Source organism: Mugil cephalus, chromosome 15 (genome assembly GCF_022458985.1).
Source record: "Mugil cephalus isolate CIBA_MC_2020 chromosome 15, CIBA_Mcephalus_1.1, whole genome shotgun sequence".
In the NCBI taxonomy this organism is placed as follows: domain Eukaryota; kingdom Metazoa; phylum Chordata; class Actinopteri; order Mugiliformes; family Mugilidae; genus Mugil; species Mugil cephalus.
Genome location: NC_061784.1, coordinates 6,659,477 through 6,682,722, shown reverse-complemented (window position 1 = coordinate 6,682,722; position 23,246 = coordinate 6,659,477). Strand labels below are relative to the sequence as shown.

The 23,246-nt window shown below is 41.6% G+C and overlaps 2 protein-coding genes across 12 annotated transcripts in view; one reads left to right on the top strand and one right to left on the bottom strand.

The window, feature by feature from the left end:
* Window positions 1–1,898: 1,898 nt before the first annotated feature.
* Window positions 1,899–14,087, bottom strand: LOC125021251 (scavenger receptor cysteine-rich domain-containing group B protein). The gene is made up of 12 exons (XM_047607231.1): window positions 12,965–14,087; window positions 10,599–10,738; window positions 9,596–9,628; window positions 7,333–7,371; window positions 6,561–6,863; window positions 6,399–6,467; window positions 4,721–5,035; window positions 4,384–4,452; window positions 4,019–4,087; window positions 3,578–3,892; window positions 2,844–2,936; window positions 1,899–2,747 (listed from the first exon to the last, which is right to left on the bottom strand). Exons 2-12 carry the CDS (start codon window positions 10,732–10,734, stop codon window positions 2,431–2,433), a joined length of 1,758 nt encoding a protein of 585 aa, XP_047463187.1. The 5' UTR covers window positions 10,735–10,738; window positions 12,965–14,087; the 3' UTR covers window positions 1,899–2,430.
* Window positions 14,088–20,166: 6,079 nt separating this feature from the next.
* LOC125021121 (peripheral-type benzodiazepine receptor-associated protein 1) overlaps window positions 20,167–23,246 on the top strand; it is a 58,952-nt gene continuing 55,872 nt past the window's right edge. For all 11 annotated transcript variants that reach the window (XM_047607005.1, XM_047607008.1, XM_047607015.1 and 8 more), the window contains exons 1-2: window positions 20,167–20,395; window positions 21,216–22,236. In XM_047607005.1, coding sequence (XP_047462961.1) covers window positions 21,346–22,236 — 891 coding nt within the window. In that variant the 5' untranslated portion in view covers window positions 20,167–20,395; window positions 21,216–21,345. The remainder of the gene's footprint in view (window positions 20,396–21,215; window positions 22,237–23,246) is intronic.

Genomic DNA, 23,246 nt, shown 5'->3' with positions numbered 1-23,246 from the left:
GAGACTTCTCCTGGTTTTACTCTGCAGACGTCATGGCAGAATTCGTTGAAATGAAGACTTGGTGCTTAAAGTCATGCAGGGTGACTTAAAATTTACCTGTCAACCTTGTTGCGGTTTGTAGCACTGGTCTCCATTTTAAATCGAATAGTGTTTACTGTTTGATTCTCTGACTGTTGCTCTGTTAAATATGAAGTAATCTTCACGTTCACTCGCTGTGTGTCTTCTGGTTTACCAATCAAAAACTCACTCGTGGCTTTCAGGAGCCCTGTTTATACTCATGGCAACATTCTACAGATTAAAGGCAGGATTTGATGTTGATTTGCTCTTTGTCATATTCCGTCAAAGAATCCAACTGTGTTGTCAGCGATGACAAACTATTAGTTAGTTTATGTCCCTTTTTAAATGTTTCTTCCCATTCTTCTTCTGTTATTATGTTTGCTTCCAGCTCCCATTTTTCTTTAATATTCAAGTAGTTGTCCTCGGATTCGTGCTGTAATGCTTCATAAATTTTTGATATAACCCCTTTTTTTTGACTTGTCCTCTGAATATGACCAGAACACTTCCTTTAATTTAGATGGTGTCTTACAAATGTTCTTCCATTCCCGGTGTTTCTGTAGATAATCTCTTAGCAAAATGTCTCCATAAGTCTTGAAATGTTTTGTCCGTCAACTAAAAAGATCTAGCAAATATTTTAATTACCTTTTTGCAATTAAAATGCAGCTAATAGAGTGTAAAAGAGAATAGTTCCCTCTCTAGCATCATTTTGGTTTATCATTACATTTGTTTTTTCTTTGTTTTCATACTGTGATATGATATTCAACTATCTCAGGTATAAACTGCACAATATTTTCATTCAATAAAATTAGTTGAAGCTGAAAGTTTTATTTGATTTGGGTCGCAGCTTGTCATTAAGAGGTGATGGTGGGTGCTTACCCCAGACCAGATGTAGAGAATTAAAAAAGTATAGTGTACCTGTAATTGATGTAACTGTCCATATTATTACAGGTGATGTTGATCTTGTTTCTTTTGCTGCCTATTTAACTATTTAATCGGTATTATGCATTTGTAGGCCCACCCACCAAATTTTACCACCAGCCACCTAGACAGAGGAATGGCAAATCTTTAATGGTGTCACAGTCGGGTGTGCTATATGATTGTTTTAATTGTATTATACAATATAGAGCAAGATACTGTAGCTTTTGAAAAATGAAATAATAAATTTTTTTCCCTATAAAAAAAAGCAGAATTTGGAAATGTTAACGTTTGACCATTAGCTTTTCACAGTTCAACTTAAACATAAAGTCAACTTTATTGTCAATTCTAACATGTGCAACACATATACACGATTCAAATTACATTCCTCCATTCTTCAAAGGTTAGCTAGCCTTAGCAACTGAACTGTTTGCTACCTTTGCTATGGTTCCACATTTTACCATTATCCCGTTATCATCATTTGTAGCCACACTGTCAGCTGCATATGAGTTTTCTGTGTGATAAATGGCATAATTGCTTTGTAGAGCAGTTGGCTCATTTTATTTAAACTGCTGCTTGTTGTTTTTGCTCCAAGAGCTAAAGGTTAAATAAGTAATAGGAAAAGCTGATGTAATCTCAGTCTGACTTTCTCCTGTAAATGAAAACATTTTATTTTTCCTGTGGCACATCCGTCTCCCTTGAACAAATTTAAAAGGTGAAGTTACTGCACTTGTACCACCAAAGAAGAGTAAAAATCTAACCGATGCATATTAAACAGAACGACAAGCTTAAATTAGCATCCTTTCATTTCTGTTTCTGCAACGAGAATGTATTAAATACCAAAAAATAACATTTTTTGTCACATATATATGATGAATGTTACATTTATTTGTATGTAGGTTACAGAACACAAGGAACACAAGATGTCATATATTCACAAGATTTAACACATTTATTCACGGAAGTTTCCTTGCATTCTTATGGTTTATAATATAAAGTACATTTTTTTCTCATTTATATTTCTACTTGCTTTGTATTTGTGAATTTTGGATCTATAGTTTTTTTGTGTAAAAATATTTTACTTTTATCCACATACTTTATTAATGGATGGACTGCCTCCAGAATATTTCCGACTTAAACATCAAAGTATAACAGCAGTAAATACAGTAAATACTTAAACATAAAAGGAGAGACGGACATTTAAAAGCGTTGTTTTTCTTTATCACATACAAAATGTGTACATTGTATTTTATATCATATATTTATAAAGTGCTTAATAGACATAGATAGTTATAGTATGTAATCATATATCATCATATTAGTTGTTTTGTATGTTGTTGATGATGGAGTATTCCTTCAGCAATGTGGAAGCTGTTATTTACATAATGTATACAAGTCCTAGGTCAGTACTCCCACTTCCCAACCCATGGTGGAGTTGGGAGCATGGTTCTGCTGAAATCACGACAGTGAGCAGGTGACGCCAGCATCTTCAGTGTGGTCACAGTTGTGCACGTCCCAGGATATATGGGAGCATGCCTGCAGGGAGGCCTCGGCACCGGTGCATTTGAGATTGTCCAGCAGGATTGTTCCGGTGCCGGGCCCGAAAGAAGCTTCCCCCCGGGCTGCGATGGCCTCTCCGCAGCCCAGTTGACGACACACGACCTGAGCGTCAGGGAGATCCCAGGCGTCATCACAGATTGTGCCCCATGCAGAATTTAGGTACATCTCCACTCGACCCTCACACCAATGCTCTCCACCCACTAGTCTCAGCATTCCTACAGAAAAACACAGAGAAGAGTGAATACTGAATCTAGAGGAATATGGCAAGGGTTGTCTGTGATCTAGCTAAATACATAGAATATATGACCGACCTTCAGTGGGCTGCATGGTGGTGGTGACCGGTGTCTTTTCTGTTACTCTGAAGTCACGACCGGTTCCCATGAGGAAAAGCTTGGGGTCATAAGCTAGGGGAAGCAGAGAAAAGGAGAGAAAACAGAGTGATCCTCCTGCGTTCTGGGCATACTCAGGAAATATCAGGTCACAAAAGCATTAGCAAGGCTCTCGTCTAATTACTCCACTGATCAATATAGGAAGCCTATTAGCTCCACTGGCTCTTATAGTAATACAGAGACACACATTGCAGAAGCAATTTCAACAACAAGTATTTGTGAACTCCTCATTGTCATGTTAAATGATGTCCCCTTTGCTTATTCTAATCACCTCCTCCTAAAAACTGTTCCCTTTAAATTTGAATGTACAGTGTTTTCCGATCAATCTGAAACCAAGTGGAACTTTATTTGTGCTTTTGATTTAGCCTTAAAGAAGCAGAACTTGGCCTGCAGGCAAGCAGTGACGCTGATGCGCCTTGACTCATCCACTGTATTTTTAATGCTCTCTGGGCTGTCTCCTCCTCAGAGTACTCCTGTCATGCATTGCAACTGGACAGCTCAGCAGGGTGGGCATAGATGACTGGATTAATGGGAAGTATGAGCTTGCAGTGGAACTGATGACTTAATAGATGCAGACCTTTCTGTTCAGTTGTGTATATGTGCAGTTATTATTGTAAGCTTAATGTAGTGCCACATGACAACAAGACTGGTCTTACGTGCACATTCAACTCCAGCGTCCTCATGATGGCCGCAGTTGTGCTGACCCCAGCCCAGGTGGAAACACTGCGACAGATCCTGCTCACGTCCACTGCATTCCACGTTGTCGAGCAGGATTGGACCCGAACCGTAGCCGTAGAAGGCCTGGGTCTTGGCCGCGATAGCGGGGCCACAGCCAAGCTGCATACACACCACATGGGCGTTGGTCATGCTCCAGTCATCGTCACACACCGTCCCCCAAACGGTTTTGTATAAGACCTCCACCCGACCCTGGCAGCTATTGTTACCATTCACCAAACGAATGGTTGGTTTGCCTGTACAGGATTAGAGACACAGGTACAGCATTGTCATTTTAGAGCAGAATAATTACAGTAATAGCTGTGTCCAATATGAAAATACAGTGCTTTTGTTTTTAAAAGTCAGAACTTCAGTGTTGTTACCTTTTGTCTGGATGGTCGTGGCAAGAGTTGTCGTAGTTGGCGGCTGTGTGACCGTAACTTGTTCTGTGGCTGAAGAGAAGGTGAAAAAACTTAATTACTTGAGGGATTCATACAAAAACTACACATTTATAACTTTCGCCGTCTTGTATAGTAACACTGAGGTGCAGTACACACAACAGGACAGGGGTAGAAATGGCTCACCCTGTTGGTCATCGGACAAAAGTGCATTTTTCATGAATATTAAAAAACAGCAAATTTGACGTGCGAGCTTGTGCTTGCTTGACAGGATTGTGTGTGTGTGTGTGTGTGTGCGTGTGTGTGTGTGTGTGTGTGTGTGTGTGTGTGTGTGTTTGAGTTGCTTTTACCTTTGGTGTTTAGTGTTGGCCTGAACCCTCTCTGGAGTTCTGTTGCTGCAGGTGGAATAGTAGTGGAAGCTGAAAAAGAAATGAAATTAGTTGAACAACTTGTGCTTTTGCAATATCTTCTAGAGATTGTTAGATTTTGTTTCATAATTAATTGTTATGATTTCATCCTTACATCAGTATTACTGATAGAATTACTCTTTATCTTGGTACAGTTAAGTAATTAACTGACAAACGTGTCTATTGAGCATATTAACAGACCCATGTTACTCTGTATTTGTTTGAATTGCAACAATTCCTTAGATAAATGTCTACTACTTGTGTGGATGTGTGTACATACCTGTGCAGGTGACCCCGGCGTCCTCATGGTGGCCGCAGTTGTGTTTGCCCCAGCCCAGGCTTTTGCATTTAGTCAGGTCCTCTTCATAGCCATAGCAGTTGACGTTGTCCAGGTGAATCATTCCAGTGCCGTAGCCAAAGGAGGACTTGATGTGCGCAGAGACGGCCCCACCGCAGCCGATCTGCTGGCACACCACCCAGGCGTTGTTGAGGGACCAGTCATCATCGCACACTGTCCCCCAGTTTCCCTGGTAGTAGATCTCGACCCGGCCCTGGCAGGCATTCTGTCCACCCGCCAAACGTATGGTTCCATCTCCTAAACCAAGAAAGGAAGGGAGTCATGATGAGTGATATTTCCTAATGCTATAAATTTTATTTTTTTTTTTTTACTAGAATCTCTATTAATATCAGTTGAGGGGTGTCCAGTGAAATAGTAGCTGCTGGGTTTTGTGTGTGAAAATTTGTCAAAGCCAAAGGAAATGATTAAGAGACACTGATACAGAGAGAGGAGAAAGGTGCTGGAAACACAATACAGACCGTGGGCCCAGAAAAAGCACCTGATATTCCGCTAACCACAGATGTGGTGAACGCACGCCTCTTTCCAGACAAAAACACGGGGACAAAAGACATTCTCATATGTCCATCATTTATGAGCGGTGAATCTGGAAGACATCCCGAGATTCCCAGTGGCTTTCATAATCTCACCAGAGAAATGGCCATATACGTCACTCGTTAACCAAATTAGATTCTGCTCTGGTCTCTCATGGTCCTCTTAGGAATTAAAGTGAAAACAAGGTGACTACAACAAAGGCAAAGCAGCGACAATGCAGATGGCCTGGAATTCAGGAGACCTTTGAGGTGTGTCGGATTTCCTTGAGGGTGCCAAAAGTGTCTTTCCTCTGAACTGGCTCTTTGATCTAAAATCATTTAATAGTTGCACAACTGATATAATACATATCAATTCTATGCAGTTTTATGTTTTTCAGTATATAGATCTGTTTATATCCAGAGGACTGGACCTCACACAATGACAAGATAAGTCACTGTTTGTTATTTAATGACTTTTTCTTTGGTAACATCTGTTGTGACACCCGTCCGCTATATTTGTGTATTTTATATTTTAATCCTACAACATAAAAAAATAAATAAATAAAGTGGGGCCCCATGAAGGCAGTGGAAGCAAGCATTCAAAAAAAAACCTAACATGTTAGCGAGCAGTTGAAATGGACGTTTATTTTTAATGAATATTCACTATGAAACATCTTCCGTTTTCTATGGTGGCATACATTTTAAATTGCTCTAGGCCAACATGTCAGCCTCACATAATAAACGTTAAGTTGCTATAAATCTGAGAGGAGCTGAGAGGAACTGCAGTGTCATTTTTCTGTGGGTTCATCATTACAGTGATATTGACACTCTCACAAACAGGTAGATTTGTAGTCCAGTGATATGTCAAAGTACTAACTAGTGCAGCTGTGCATGTACAGGAACACCATTTCAGCCATCAAAGTGCAACATAACGAGTTTACTGTAAACATTTTCCATATGAACTGTTGTAACTATTAGTTCCTCCTCACTATCACTGGTTTATGATCTCGAAGTTATCACATGTGTTTGTAGGCAGAAGGCTCAGTTGGCAGAAGACCAGTCTAATTTGAAAAAAAAAAGAAGGCACTTACGTAAATCCGAGTTGCTGTGAGGTGCTGTGGTGTGCTCCTCAAAAGCTCTAATCCCCAGAAATGTCGGTTCTAGCAGGAAAATGAAAAGATTAATGTCAATCATTTTGTCCTTTTTTTTTTTTTTTTAAGCAGGCGTGCGCATGAAAAGATGATGAGCTTTACCTCTGCAGGTGACACCCACATCCTCGTAGTGGTAACAGTTGTGGACGCCCCAGCCCAGACTACGGCACTGGCTGAGGTCTGTTTCCGTCCCTCTGCAGTCCACGTTGTCCAGCTTGATGGAGCCCATGCCTTGGCCAAACTTGGAGCTGGAGCTGCTGCCCACAGCCACTCCACAGCCGAGCTGGCGACACACAACGTTGGCGTCCACCATGTCCCAGTCGTCGTCGCACACCGTGCCCCACGTGCCGTTGAAGCCCACCTCCACTCTGCCCTCACACCTGGTACGTCCATTCACCAGTTGTACTGTAGAGAGACAAGCAGATAGTAAGTGGTTTGGTGTCTCTACGTTCTGTCTTTGAGTGGATATTTATGTTGGTTAGTTATAACTGTGAAACCTCATTGGAATAACATGTCTTCTGTCTGAGGGACATTATGATAGAATGGCTTTTATGTAATGTTAACAGGAACAAAATAATCTTTCTGAAAGTAGGTTACTACTACAAAGTTAAGACACACAATAAGCCATATGACTCCTTGGAAGGGAGTAAAGTAGGTGCAGGAGGGTGGGAGGTTACATAGCATAATATAGGGATTAGGGAAATGGAGAGCTGGAAAGTGACCTTGTTTAAAAAGCCCCGGGCGCTGCTCTACCTCCTGTACTGTGTTTCACGTACAAACAGCCTGACACCGATAGGCCTATAGCGTGACTTGAATGCAGCACATGAATGTTTTGTGCAGGTGAGGCGGACGAAGCTGTCGAGCTCAGGCTTACCTTCATAGTACGTCCTCACCGGGCTCTGGTCGACATTGGCTGAAGCAGGAGGGAGGAGGGAATATGGGAGAGAAAGCGAGAGAGTACGGTGAAATTATTTGTTGAAAGGCCGTTCTTGGCCTTCCATAGTTACTGTACTCTATATCTACTACATCCATTTTCCTGTAACACTAGACACAGGCTGAAACCACAACAAGAGCCCTGTTCACACTGTATGCGGCAGCTACAACACAAATATGTTCGCTTGTTGCTTCAGTTTGGGGTTTTGGCCACGTTAGCAGCTCTGGACACATAAAATTATGTTTGTACAGACGGTCTTGGTCCTCAGACAACTAGTTCGACTACCGTGAATACAGTGACCACCCTGTTTCTCTTCTAGTGCCGCTGTGAGGCTGACATTTATGGTGAAATAACTTTTCATAAACAAACGAACACTGTCCAGGGTTCTCCGGAAGTTTTTTAATGCATATAATGAGGATGCTCTTTGGGAGGGGACATAAATAGCAAAGCTCAAAAGAAAAGTCCAAGGCACTCCTCCAGCTCAAGAAAATATAAAAAGTGTTTATTTAGATGGCTATTTCCTAATGAAATGGTTTAAAACAGAAGTAGTGGTAAAAAATAAATAAACAAATAAATAAAGAAGGGTGTTTGCCGCTACGCATGGGTTGTATCCCAGTGTCCGTTATTCTTTACTACTTCCGTTTTAAACCATTTCATTATGAAATACTCATCTTGATAAAGGCTTTATATTTTTTAGAGCTAGCGAAGTGCCTTGGACTTATCTTTTAAAGTTTGATGATGTGACACCACTTTTAGATCAGACTTTATTGTCCAACAATAAAGTCTTTGTGTTGTGCACTAATGAGCCTATTTTAGCACAACACACTAACGCACTAAAAACAAACTATTTACTTGAAATGTTAGCAATGCCATTCACTATTTCAACTCAAAAAGTTAAGTCCTAACTAATAATAATTTCTTTGTTCAACTTGATACTATGAGCTAAAACTAATTATTAGGTTACATTACCCATTGAAGAAAACTCATTGTCTTGTCAAATGAACTCAGTTATTCACTATTTAAACTAAACGACTCTCCCATATTCTTATCAATTGCCATTTTAAGTTGAAAGCATTGCATTTTAAATAGTTTTAGATAGTTTCTATTTAGATCTTGACTACTAATGGTAATTAGTAGTGGTAAGTTCAACTTCAGATGGATTAAACTCACATCTTGTTTGTTCAAAAATGTAATGTGTTTTAAAATGCACTGATAATATGTACAATGTTCCGTATTGGCATTTGAAACAATGGCCTCACTTAATGCTGTGTAGGTGGTTTAGAAATGAGGACATTCAAATTTGATTTGACCAAAAACAGCCACTTTAAAATCTATTCCACATAGGAAAATTTCTGAACTCCACCCACCTATTACGTACATTACATAATAGATGGATAGAGTTTAGATAGCGTAATAATTACACTATACTTTCGCTGCACTTATAATACGTGGTTTAATACTCTTTTGTAGAGCCTTGTTTCAAAGGTATTTTATGTTAATAATTATGTCTATTTTAAAAAGCCTCTATATTTCCCAGTATATCATCCACTCTCATCGCTTCTTTTCAACTTAGAACTTGGGTTAAATGACATGAGTTAACCACACAGACAAAGCTCACACCAAGTCCAGTTAATGGATAATGGTTAACAAATTGAGTTTAATGTCAAAACTTGTCTATTGGAGTTAAAGAGAAGAACAAATTTCACGTAACTTCAAGAGGCTGTAATGCTTAGAGTTTTCCTGAGGATGAGGAGCATGACAGAGCTGCTGGCAAGGTTACTGATAATTATTTGATAAACTGTCTCGATCGTACCTTTATTTAATGATTTAACTCTGAATAACTTGACCAGATTGGCAATTTATTTATTTATTTTTTTCTATCCACGTGTTTTTCTGAGATGTGAGGGCTTTGACCAAAGCACATGTTCTCACAAGACGTGCACTAGAGGAAGGACATGCCTGAAGGATAATATCTCAGATTTCGACAAAGGCACCAGAGACACTTAAACAAACAAAAAATATTCCACCCAATGTGGGTCAGTTCACAGGCTTCTCCCGTTTGTTTGCGACACTGAATCACTAGCAGTACGGTATCTATACACAACTAAATACTTTTGCTCCAGGGCCTTGTAAAAACATACCGAGGGCAGATGAAATACTTATCCTAAATGTCATAATAAACGTTCAATTAAATGTTACTTACTGGGTACGGTCCGTTTGCTTATTTTCATGTCTCCTGAAATTCAAATTTAAAAGGAAAAAAAAGACATTAGTGAGTCACATACCATATGTATAAATATATATTGTGTATAAACCCATTAAGCTGGCACATTGGCACAAATTGCTCTCTGTTCATGTGTTGATGCAGTGAGTGGAATTGACCGTGGCCTGCTTGCAGGGCATTTAGCCAGCTGTTACTGGGTAACACGGGCCAGACAGTGGCTGTGGACACAAAACCCTCATCTACAGGGAGTTCTCTTGCTGGCACATCAGGTTCTTGAGCATTATCATTGGCCCAAATGGGTTTAAACACTGACACACAAAAAAAATCATCTCATGTGTCACAGTTGTTTTTTTTGTTTTTTTTTTAGTTTATATCTCCAGCAACCTTTTCTCTGGGAAAGAATATGCAGAACCCCATATGAATTTAGTTCAAAACAACAACATTAAAGGCTCTTAGAATGTATTATCTGTGTGCATGTATTTAAAAAATTGGAAGGACCATCGTGTTTAAGAGCTAGAAAAGCCTGAACGTAGACGTTTGTTGTCAGTAGCAGATGAAACATTTAGATAAAATTTCAGACTTCATACAACCAAACTAAGCCCTTTAGGGAGTCGTATGCTTTAATAAGATGTTCTAGCCAAAACTGGTCACTGAGAACATGAAACAAAAGCAGCAGACTTATAAAGGCGTATTACTTTTCCATATTTCACAATGTTCCCTTTAGGAATGACAATAGACTGCAAATATCAGTAGGAACTGACCTTTCTATATTAAAACCGTGACATGTTGTTATTACTTCCTGAGTGCAATTCAGTATACACATGTAGATTACAGTTTGTATTGTATTTCAGAGTGGAGTTACTCTAAGGAAGGAGGCACCTTCTCACTAATAACATGCAATATTCTGTGTATATATGACAACAGTGACCTGTTGTACTCTTTGGACAAATCTAAGGTGATAACCCCGACCCCGTGCACTCACCAAGTCTCATCAGCACGCTGAAGGCCACCAAGACCAGGGTCCCGAGCAGGGACACCAGGAGCCAAACGGCCGGGTTCCAGCACCTGCACTCGCTCTCCACCACACGTTGGCCTCGCATGGCTGCCTGACTGACCATCCGCCTGCAACACACACACACAGCCAGCCCCGCTCATCAGATCTCCCAGAGTCCTGCGCTGTGTCTAAAGCAGGGCGTAGTATAGACACTTTTCTACAAACGATCACTATTTTCTGTTCTGGTTCAGAGCAGCCTAATTATAGTATTGGATTGTTTCCTCTGATGGAGCCTACAGCTGTTGTTTTTTTTGTTTTTTTGTGCTGTAGTAGAGTATTGATGGTAGTCTGAGGTCGGGCATGGGCAACGTGTAGCTCAAAATCGTTTCCATGGATCACTTGGCGCGCTTCAATTCCCACAGACACAAGAGGCGCTGTGAAGAAGTTGAAACGGCGTAAAACTGTCGCCCAGGTTTCCCCACATATAAGCAAGTGGCGCCAACAAATAAAATCCAAGGAACGGGGAGGCCGGTTGCTTTTTCTCTTTTGAAACCACAAAATGGCCACTGTTCGCCAACCTGGCAGCGGTGTGAGGCCTGTTAGATGGCTGGGGTGAAGAAGCTTAGCTCGTGAGCATCATCAGCTGCTGGGGGAGGCTTGTGTTACAGACAGAGGCAGGCACCTGTGTCACTGTTTTCAAGGGGATTTTCCTTCAGACAGAGAATGTTAGGATTCACTGAAGATCACTCAGTAATAAGAGTTAGATAGTAACTCAGCCAGACACCGAATACCCTCTCAACTCAGAAACTGGGATGAATGACATGCGTCTAATACTGCGAGTGGAATCAAAAAATGGCTCTGACTGACATTCTAACACGGACCGATTTGAAGAAATTAAATGAAGCGTAATATTCCTTGTAAAACGTTAATGAATATGAGGATGTCTGTCATATTATCGCTTAAACCCAGCAACAATGGTCTGCCTTTATCTTATTGATATGATCATATTCGTTAATATGCAGCATTTTAATCCCACTAATCCTTCTAATGTGGCCTGATAAAATCTGCTTTCATTTATCTAGTCAATTTGCCGAGCTGATTCTTTATTTAGCACGACGACGCCGCAGCCGCCTTTCGCCTGCTCTTCAAGTCAATTGAGGAGTATTGTTTGAAGCATGTGATTGTTTGTCTCTATGCAGAATTCCCCCTGACCTTACACAGGAATGCGTATTAGGGGATGATGAGGGGAGAATTTGATATTGGCCCCTCGAGATAGTGGACATTCCGGGCCCAGGGGGCACAAAAAGACATTTCTGCTTTCTGTGGTCCCCGTCGTCGGGCATAAGCGCTGCTTCCTGCAATCTGTCACTAGAACCCTCCAAAACGCTTAGGCACCCGATGACACTGCAGGGGCGCCTCTCGTCTCCTTGGAGAGCAGCAGGGCAAGGAGAGAAAGGGGGAGGACTACAACATTAAGCCACCGCACTGTATTCATACACTTCAGCTTGTGGTAGTAAATTTAAACCGCAACCTTTGTGGGGCCATTAGCGACAAGACCAAATCACTTAATTGCCACCTCAGAGACAGCTCCGGACACACATGTTTACACCCAGAACAATCCCATTCACAGTGTCTCAAAAGGTGGCGTACAGAAGGCCAGAGGCCCACAGAATAGACACGGTGCGTCCAATTGGGAGGTGGGGATTTAAACACCAGCACGGCACTCGAGAACCGCGGCCGTCTCATTTGCGGACTGCACCAACAAGCCACTCGAAACTCCGGGACAAATGGCTCAGTTATGAGGGATGAAAAATAATCTAGTCCCCAATGTTGTGTTTTTCAATACTCCATTCATAGTAGGATGTAGCGCAGATCCGCTGGGGAATAATGTCGCCTTTTGTGCCGGCTCTGCTTCCCCTCCCTTCCCTGTGCGGAGAAATAGCTGAAAGATCTCGGCCCCACAAAAAAAATAATAATGTCTGAGATGAACTAGAGAACAACACTGGAAGTTCAGAGTTTTGTGCCATTTGAAAACACAATTAATGTCAGTATTTAATTGCACCTTAGTCCTCATTGATATCCGTTAAGTTTTTGTGACAGATTATAAAAGCAGAAAGACATTTAGGAAACCTTGATCAATAACAGTGAGGAAAATTAAAAAAAAAAAAACAGAAAAAAAAGAAAATTCATCTCAACAATGTGGCACATTATAATGTTAAACAACTTGTCATAAATGTCTGTTGCATATGTGAAAATGTAGATTTAACGATAGCACTATCCACTGGTTTGTCAGGTACATATTAAAAACGGTCATGAAATAAAACACTTAAGTAAAGCAAAGTGAACATACATACCTGCTGTAGAAGTAATTATGTTGACAACGAATACAAAATAAATAAAAAATAATCTCCCTCCCAACAGAACTAAAAAAATGTCATCAGAGCTCAGGTGGCGGGCGGCTTAATTCCACAAGTCACACACAGAAAGTGCAGAAACTTTGCGTAGAATTGGAGGCAGAGAATCCAGCGCTACGTGTTTTAGGTCTTTCATCTCCTTAACCCTGCGTGACTATAAGTACCTGGCTTCGGTGACAGGGGTTACGTAAAACAATAAATGGCTGAGCATTGTATGTTAATATTCTAACGCCCTGTACCTGTCTATGCTTAAAAGAGGCAGGAGGGGCAACAGGAGAAAATGGAAAAAAAAAAAAAAAAAGACAAAGACAATGAAAGCTAACCCTTTACTGGTACCCCTGCATCTCCAGTTTCAGGAAGCGCTCTCAGAAGGTGCGGTCCTGCTCATCCCTGCTGCACACATTCACAGAGAGAGACGAGGCTGTGGCTTAGGTCGTGTGTGTGTGTGTGTGTGTGTGTGTGTGTGTGTGTGTGTGTGTGTGTGTGTGTGTGTGTGTGTGTGTGTGGCACACACACAGGCAGTGAGAGTGGTCAATCAGGAACTTTTACATGACTTTAGGCACACACAACTGATGACTGCCAAATAAATAAATAAAACTGCATTTGTGGAAAGATTCAAACCTTCTGATCTTGGCAGGTGGCTTGATAGTGTAGCTGCCTGTTTTCCAGATCCCATAAAATATGAGGGGCAGGTTGTGGCTCGGTAGACAGAGTGGGCTGTCCGGTCCCTGTCCCTGTCCCTGTCCGATCCCTGTGACATGCCACACGAAGAAGTATCATTGAGTTGTTCTAAATGTCACAATCACCATGTGCCTCCTCAAACTTCACTTACTGCCTCCATTGTGCTCATGCCAGTATAACACAATATATTATTGCTCTTCCATTTGTGCGACTCCTGACAAGGAAAAAGCCGGGGGCCTCTGTGAATTGTGCAGCACACTAATACCAATTGCTTCCTAACACTAATCCTTCCTGAGCCGCGGAGAAACATGTAGGCTGTCCTTGACTATTGTCTGGGTTTTTAAGAACCACTTTAAGGTTCCTTCCAGCGGTGTCACCCAGATCAGTGATGAGCCGCAATAAAGGGATTCTGTTACACTAACTCTGAACCTCCAGGACAGGATTGCAAAAACACAACTCCACACACACAAAGCAACATATCTGCTCGTAACCATGTCTGTCATTCATTAAAAAAGTAATTTTTGACTATTGCATTTGTACCCTTTGGTTCACCAAAAAAAATAATTCACAGTAAATAGGTTTGTTTTAAAAGACCTCCGTATACACGAAGTTCCTATAGTAGCTCTAAACTGGCAAACCAAACACTGTCTACTTACTCTTGGAAAGGAAGAAGGATTCAATAAGACACAATCTGCAGAATTTATGATAACTGGACTTTTAAGTTGAAGACCTAATGTGTTTATTGTATCATTTAAACATACAGTAAATGTGTTTTTCTTCTCTTCACTTAATAATAACATGGTATTATAATGTCTTCACATGCTCCTTGCAAGGTGGAGTCAACATGGAGACTACTAACACCCGCAAATAGGAACCCTTACGAAGACTGTTAGTGACAGCAAATAGGAAATGTCATATTTCTCCACATTTCTCTGAAATGTGAAGAAACACCACAAGTTTTGAGCCAGATCTTTCCAATCTGCTGCTCCAACTTGGGTTTATGCCACTTCCTATTTCTACAGCATCACCTAAGCAGGTAAGTAAGTAATCAAACTTTATTTATATAGCTTTCTGGGTCAAAAAACCACAAGGTGCTTCACAATAAAAAAAGATGAAAAAGAAGAATGAAACTCAGATTTAAAAATGAACTAACTAACTAAAACAAACTAACAGAAAAAATAATTTGATGTGTTTTTAGTTCAGCCCAAGTCCCATCCACTAACATGGAGGAGGTGGTTATGACCTATGCTGCAGCCAGACACCAGGGGGAGCTCTACTTGCTTCGGCTTCACTTTTGAGGAGCAGAACTGCCTTCCATATTTATACAGTCTATGGGTTTTTAGTGGCCTGCTTGATTTACAGTTCGCAAATAAGACTGTGAACCGCTAATTTGCGCACATGATTACAGTGTCACATCAAAAGGCACACTGATGAAAAAACACTTTGGACCATGTTTACACTACCCAGAGAGGAGCATGCAAGTCAAGAGTTATGAACACCAAGACCATCACTATTCAGGCCAATCAGAAACCATCAGAGGAGAGATCTATAAGTTCTTGAGGGTTTAGAACGTTTCCATCAGAGCTGGAAGCGAGGTGGGACTAGGGACAGCTAGGGCCAACCTGTCCCGAGGCATCAGAGAGACAAATATGCGGCGCACCAGGAGGATAGCCCATCACTTCAGTGAGAGCAAGGGACAACTGGAGTCTGTGGCGAGCGATACAAACCATCACAGGGACAGGAGGAGCTGAGACCTGAGCCCTCAGTTCTTCACTCCACTGACACATGATTGCACATCAATGGATAGCTCCAACCTAGTCATCAAGTTGTGGGTCTCATCAGCCCCATCATGACTTATTTTTATCTCCTATTTTATTTTTAAGTTGTTGCACCGTAGGCCTTTGAGCAGACAAATTTCAATCCTGTGTTAGTGCTGCACGTATGGAAGAATTGACAATAAATGTCACTTTGACTTTGACATGTTTTCCCAGCTAAGACATACGGTGATATGGAGATGGTCTTAGCTGAAGTACGAGCCTGACTAGATCGATCCACGCCTGTGACGGGAAGCTAAACATCCCCAATTGCTTTTCATGTACCTAGAAAGGGGATCGTTTGTCATCAAATATATCTCATTACAGGTGTGTAACTTCTTTGTATGGCTAATTCTGGAGTCTGAATTTTTGTGGGATACTTGAGAAAATTGTTTCCTTCTTCCATCCCAGTAGCTAAACATGTCACATTTACTATAAAGAGGCACAATAAAGTCAGTTACTGGGACGGGTGCTCCAGTCAACAGAGCCTGGGTGACAATAGGAAACAAAGCTACTGGAAACAAAAGGTCTGAGAGAAGAAAGGGCTCAAGGAAGTCCAGTCTCCCAGCTGAATTTCTGGGCGGAGACGCATAATGTGAGCAAATGGGCTATTCTCAGTTGGGAATTATGGTGTTTCTGGAGTACATGCCTTGTTAGGATGTCCACGATTTGGTTAGGCCAGCTATTGTGAGAGTTCTTGTTATCTTTGTACTGTAATACTAATAGTGCAGAACAAATTCACAGACTACCTGTATGGTTATACGGCATCCAGTTTCCACAAAGGCATTGGTTATCTACATTTATATGCTATTGCCCTCTAGCTATGGGGCTCGTAAATTTGAACTTGAGATAAATGGTGCAAAATGACATCCTGGCACCTTTGTCTTGGACCCTGTCTTTAAGTGAAACAAGAAAACAGTGAATCAAATGTCTTGGAATAAGAGAGTGTAAGGCAGCACTATGTCTGCCGCTGGTCATTTGGCAGATGTGAATGAAACCTGTTTAACAAATGTTTTACTTGAACTGTCATTTCAGTACAAATTAGAGAAAGTTACATCATCACAGACTTTCCAGTAAAGTAAATCAGAACCCAAGTGAAATCGAGACACTGCACAATCTAAAATGATATTGTAGATCTACAGAATTACGTAAGGTACGTACACTGACAATGTGAACTGGTGGTTTTAGAGAAATATATATATATAGAAAAGAGTCAGGGCAGAAATGGGGGGTTGTAAGCTCACAGATGGCACTCTGAAAATACAGAAGCCATATGTGCAAGAACATACTGTGTGTGTAAAGATGAGCACAGGGATATGTTCATGTCTTGTGCGTGCCTTCAGATTAATCAGACAGAAATAGGGCTGATGCAAGGCATATGCACACACAAGATACTATTTATAGACCGCACATCACAATCAAGACAGATAATATTAGCAGTATCACCACGGTGTTGTGAAATGTGCTTTCAAATAAGAGTATTAAGGACATCCAGCAGCAGGAGTTTGGGTTTGTTGCGGTGTTTTTGCCCTCTACTAGCGTCTGTCTCTTCTCCACAGTCTGCCACACGTGAGCAGACAGAGATGGGAATGAAAGAGGGAGCGGCCCAAGGACACCCTGATAACGCAGAGTGGTATGCTGGGCTCTCTCTTTCTGTCTATCTCTGTATCTTCCATCTTCACACCGAACACAGGCCATTAGAAATCTAATGGTGATTCTGCTCTTACATTAGCATTGATTAAAAAGAGAAAAAATGCAGAGTAACTCTGTGCTAATACAAATGCCCCCCAGCGGTCGAACAGGGTTTTGTGGCTTTTGGCAACATGATATTGAAAAGGTATGTACATACCTTTGAGGATTTAAACATTTCAGTGTGACTGCCTTTGCCAAATAGTGAGATCTCAGGAAGCATTTTATCAAGGTCCCGAGGGTCATGTTTAACAATGCATTCTTGTTCATCGGGTTGTAACTAGTTTTTGTGCGTTTGGCTTATTTGAAAACCGTTTAAAACCACATCTGGTATTCTTTAAACTCACTTTTGTGCTGTTGTGATAAAATAATGTGATGACCAGAGTGTAAACATGAAGGCACACAGGGAGGTTTGTTTGTGAGTACAATGCAAGATATCTAAACCTAATATCAGGATAATGTGATGTGACACCGGGGCTAATGATGTCTACAACCAACGTGATGTCATGGTGAGACGGTATAAGACAACGTGAAACTGCGGTGGACGATGCCAACACCTGCAGGTTCCTCTCTCTCCCAAGTTCCTGCTATACCCCACCTGTCCACTAGATCCTGCTGTTGACTTTCCGTCCCTACTTTCTGATTAGTCACTTCCTTGGACACTTGAACTTAATTTTGCAATTAGTCTGAATATGCACTACCCATAAAGAAAAGGAAAATGGCTGGAGCACTACCGGTGTCCCTCAAAGCTATGGTGCTCTGGAAAGGGAACTAATGACTGAGGGAAAATGGAAAAATTGTGCAGAAAAATGCAGAAAAGATCCAGGTCCAGGCACTCAAATGGGTTTGAAAAGACCTATAATTCAACGGGCTGGAGTCAAGAAATATCACTCTTAAAGATAATGATAACACATCATAAAGAAAAATTGGGACATCATATGGTATATTTTCCCCTGGGCCCCAACCATCAAGGACAAATTAGTCAGGAGTTACCTTTCAGCTTCCAAACCTGACACTTGGCTTTGTCGTCCAAAGGGCAATTTTTGCTGTGGTAACTGCAAGTACGTGACAATATGAAGAAAACTAACACCTTTAGAGAAGTTTTTAGTAACAAAACTTATTCTGTCACTACCTCCACAAGTTGTAATACCACCCGCCTTGTGTACCGACCTTAATGCGTCTGTGGCTGTTTCTATGTCGGCTTCACCCAGAGGAGGCTGAGGGATATGGTAGACGAGCATAGATATGACATTTGGACTGGAAACTTGAACACGGCCAAACACTTCCTAGAAACACAGCACGGAAGTGATTCAACCCTAAAAGTGTCAGAGATTGAAGCCCATAAGGCCACAAGTCATCCTGGTATCAATGATGACTTTGACCTCACATCTTTTTTGTAGAGATGGTCATAAAAGTACTTTTTGTCTCAGGGATGTGTTTTGAGTCTTTTTGTCTCGTTAAAACAAGAACGTAACTCAAGTGTGTTTTATGATACTATAAACTCATTGCATTGGATGAGTTATTTTATATGTTGTAGTGGTGATTTTACACATTGTAGTGTCAGCCTTACCTTCTACAGTAGATTTTATTTGTTGTCCACACTGAGCATGGACAATTTGTCAGAATGACTTTTGTGTGAGAGTGATATCTATGACCTAGAGGCTGAAAAGAAAACGGTGCATGTTCTAATGCTGCATATCTGTGCCAATTACAGCTACAATCACTCTGTTTCATTGTTTTTTCCACACTTTGAAGAAGGCGCAAACCAAAATGCATAGGTGTTTTATTTAATGACTCCAGCCGTTTGAATTAAAGGCCTTTACAAACCCCTTCAAGTGTCTGGACTTGGATTTTTTCTGCATGATTTTTCCATTTTCCTTCATACACTACACATATTTTTTAAATTAATGAGAGCATTTCCGATCTCCTGTCTTCGTGCGGAAGTCCCTTTTAAGTCCTGTGTGACTGTCGAGTCTCAGTAAACTTTGATCTAAAACTTTAAACCAGCCTGCAGCGCCTTAAGTCTGTCTTTCTTTCTCTTCCTGTTTCCCTGTTATCCAATAAATGAGACACAGGGGAAGATTTATCAGGACTGTATTACACGTAGGCACTCAGTCTTTTACATTTGCTAACATTTGAAATTCTGTGAAAATTCACAGTGGATTCTCAGCAGACATTGTGACTTGCTCCTGTTAAAAAAGCAATTTAAGTGTGAATGTTACTAGAAACATTCACTGTGGCTCAGTTATGAAAAAGTAACCGTATCCCAAATCAGTGAACAACTACAATGCACAATATCCGAATCTGCAGTGAATAATTTTAAAGTGTGCAGTCCTAAAGTGCAGTCTTAAAGTGACAGCAGTCCTCGCAAAACAAAATTTGTCTTCTGTGACAAAGAACTCACAATGCTGGTTGGAAGACGTGCACATGATCACAACATAAAGAAAAGTAATGCAGGTTGTGTATAATCCTCCACTGACTTGACCATTACTTGGTTGAGTAATTTAGCTCTTTGGGAGCATTCGGAAAAGACTTTAAAGGATAGTTAAACTAATGACTCATTTTTACGTCAACTTTAAAGTACTCTAGTGCAATAACCCCTCTAATGAAAAGAAACCAGGCAGCAAACGTAGCAGGCCAGCATTAGCAGCGTTCAGCCACTAGTGGTCACCGATCTCCCACATGTTTGTTAGACACAGTGGTGATGTTGCCTTCAGGGATTGTCGGAAATACTGTAATTGTAAACGGACACTAAACACGCAAACCTGTAAATACATGTAGAAAAGACACTTACATTAACTGGGCATTAGGAAGAATTAAATAATTAAACATATCTATCTATCTATCTATCTATCTATCTATCTATCTATCTATCTATCTATCTATCTATCTATCTATCCATCCATCCATCCATCCATCCATCCATGTCGTCCGTGAAGGCAGCAGTGCTTCTGGACGGGATGGCGCTGTGGACACCGTGTGTGTGTGTGCCTGTGTGTGAGTGACACTAGTGTCCTCCGCTACATAAACAAACCCCTGCTCGCATGGCTCTGCGGACCTTTAACAACTAACGCCACCACCCTCGGAGTTGTTATAACAGATAGTTTGGATGCCGACAAGAGCATGGCCCCTGAGAGAGGTCTGCGCTGATGAAAAAGTTAAATAAGACAGCTGAGTCCGCTGAGAGGTGAGCTTGACACAAGTTATGTCCAGAAAACTTAACGGTTAGCTAGCACTGGCTAACTAGACGTAGCAGCTAAACATTTACAGCTCGGGTGAGTTGCTGTCCGTGTTATTAAACAACGTTACGTGTCTCAGCGTCACCCATTTCACCGTGTAACACTTTTTTTTTTTTTTTTTTTTTTTTGCTAAGGCTAGGTCAAGCTAATTAATTAGCTCGAATTAACGGAGCCCTCGTGCCCCGTGTAACTTGAGCCGTCACCGGAGTCCACACCGACTCTCGGTTGAGCCATTGATAAGTGACCCTGTGTTTTACGGTTGATAGCTAACGGTGCAGAGCTGTCTGCTCCGAGTCCACCGGCCACTTGTTGCATCCTCAGCTCAACGTTATGCCAGGCTCCTTAAGCATTAGCTCCATTAATCGTGTGAGTAAATAGTTTCAGGCGAGCTACTATCCACGGAGCTAATTTTAGACGACAAATTGAAACATTTCCGATTTAAACGCAGCTGAGGGAATAGTTGAAATGTTTGGCAGCGCAGCGTAGCCAGACACAAACCCACAGAGGGGGCTGCAGGGTTTGTTGACACAAGATGTCAGCGGTGTGTTACCTGTGATTGCGACTTTATTATTCTTAATCGTCCCTAAAACCGAAAGGCGCAATTTTTTTTTACATAATTTCTAAAGCTTTCTAATAAATTCTAAAATCGTGGTCTGTTGTCACTTTCATCGTATCTTATTTCATTTGATTTCTTTTTGCCACATTAACCTGCAACATTTGACCAATTTTTCCATTTCTCTCACACCTTCCATTGTCTCATCTTTCCAGTGACCAGATTTCATAAGTGCATGCTGCATGTCTGACAACCTCCCACCTCTCCTCCTCTCAGTTCTGAGGCATGGCCCTCGTCTTTAGACGTGAATACTTCCTTGCATGTTTTTGCTGTGAATGAGGCATCATGAGGCAAGACAGGGATAACCCTCTGGCACTGTCATCCAAGACACCACGACAGGTCCGGACGGACTACAGGCGAGAGCTGGAGAGGCTGAGGGCCGACCTGGAAGCGGCGAAAGCTCGATCGCAGCGGTCCCATGGGCAGCTCGGTGTGGAGCTCAGGCGCCTGCGAGAAGAAGCTGAGAAGGAGCAGCAGAGGACTGTGAGGGAGCTGAAGGCGAGGGGAAGGTGCCAAAGGGACAGAAAGTTTAACAGCTGTGCTCATATCCTGGCTAAGGAGGTTAGCATTAAACACAGCGGACAACACGGTAAGGATGTGTCCGTAGGGAGAAATGCATTTTGTGATAGCAGTGAGCAAACTTACTCAAAGCTGGAACAGTTGCTGCTGACACTGTATGAGAAGATTAATGGTGAGCAGGCAGCCTATAAATTGCATCACAGGCAGGACTTTGAGCTAGAAAAAGCCGTCTTACTCTGCCACCTGCTAGAGACCCATGGAAGGCTGTTGCAGGGGAAGCAGAGAGCGGGACCACCCAGCTACATTTTTGAGAGTGTCACAAGGAAGCCAGTCCAGGAAGACAACAGGAACTCCTGTTGGACGAGGCCTCGCCTAACCAGCGCCAGCGCTTCGCTACAGAGATCCCGGAGAGCCTCCCACTCGCCTAAAAGGAAACCCCAACAAGATCGGTGGAAGCAGCCTTCAGGCAGGGACTTGTGTGCGGTTGACCCCTGCGCCAGTGCTGCAGTCGTGGACACCTGTCAGGGCAGCTCTCTGAAAATTTGTCACCCTCAAAACACTCCCCATGCCGGCTGGGACCGCCGGCCCTCCTCCACTGCTGAGTCCTCTGGGTCAGACGAGTCATCGCCCTCCAAATGCATGGAGAGAAAAATGAAGGTGAGCTGCTACATTTTTCCAAATGAACCTTTTTGCTTGTTAATTTGGAAATGGTGAGCTGAATATCCAGTACCTTGGGGGAATTGTGGTGTATGGAGGTGTAGGGGCCATCGTTGGTGGCCTTCTTATACTCTTTACACTTAAACACTGAGGATTTTAGGCCAAATCATGATGACATATCACAGCATAACTTGTATATTTCTTGTATATTTACAGTCTTTCACTTGTGTATATACCACCATCATATCTTTGCCTCTTAAACCACCTGTGGATTTGTGGAATAGTGGGAAACCTTACTACACATAAACACATTCCTGTGCATGCATCCTCATGCTTGGGGACTGGAAACCCTCCCGTTTAAAAGCTGCTTGTAGCACTACTAGAGGTCAAACAGCACACAGGGAATGCTAAAGTGGAGTTTGCTTTAACCTTGATTTGTAGGTCACAAGTTAATTGGAATTAAGCATTTACATTAAGCATGTACATTTATGCCCTCTTACTTTTAGGACAAGATTGGTTGGTCAAGGTTTATCATTATCTTTAAACATAAAAAAAACATTATATTGATACTGATTTATCACAGATGTGAATAATCCACACAATATATTGGACGTTTTTATCAATGACTGTTGTTCACCAACTGACTCCTATTGAGTCCTCATTATGAGAGATAAAACATTCATAGAAACTAATCTAATATCGGTTTGCTTCAGTCCGGTGAACACAGCTGACTGTCATTTAGTCTATTGTTAAGATTAATAATCATTAGGCACGTTGTACAAACCCTTCACAAATGAATTGGAAACAGACGGTTGTTGGACTAATGGTGTCAGTTTGGAAAATGTTAACCTACTGCACAGCCCTGAAGGCAGAAGTGATGCATGATCAGCAGCTGGAAGATGGAAAACAGCAACTGGTAGCACTTCCATTTGGAGTTTATTCTATTTTTCTAACAATACAAACAATTAAATGGAGAGCTAGACACTAGCTAATGCCAGTGTGATGCAGAA

What these genes read in the sequence shown, in the direction of transcription:
- LOC125021251 (XM_047607231.1), bottom strand. Translation starts at nt 10,734, where the DNA reads ATGGTCAGTCAGGCAGCCATGCGAGGCCAACGTGTGGTGGAGAGCGAG. An exon ending in CAGCGTGCTGATGAGACTTG is followed by an intron (nt 9,629 to 10,598) that starts GTGAGTGCACGG and finishes TTTGAATTTCAG; the next exon opens with GAGACATGAAAATAAGCAAA. An exon ending in AAGCAAACGGACCGTACCCA is followed by an intron (nt 7,372 to 9,595) that starts GTAAGTAACATT and finishes CTCCTGCTTCAG; the next exon opens with CCAATGTCGACCAGAGCCCG.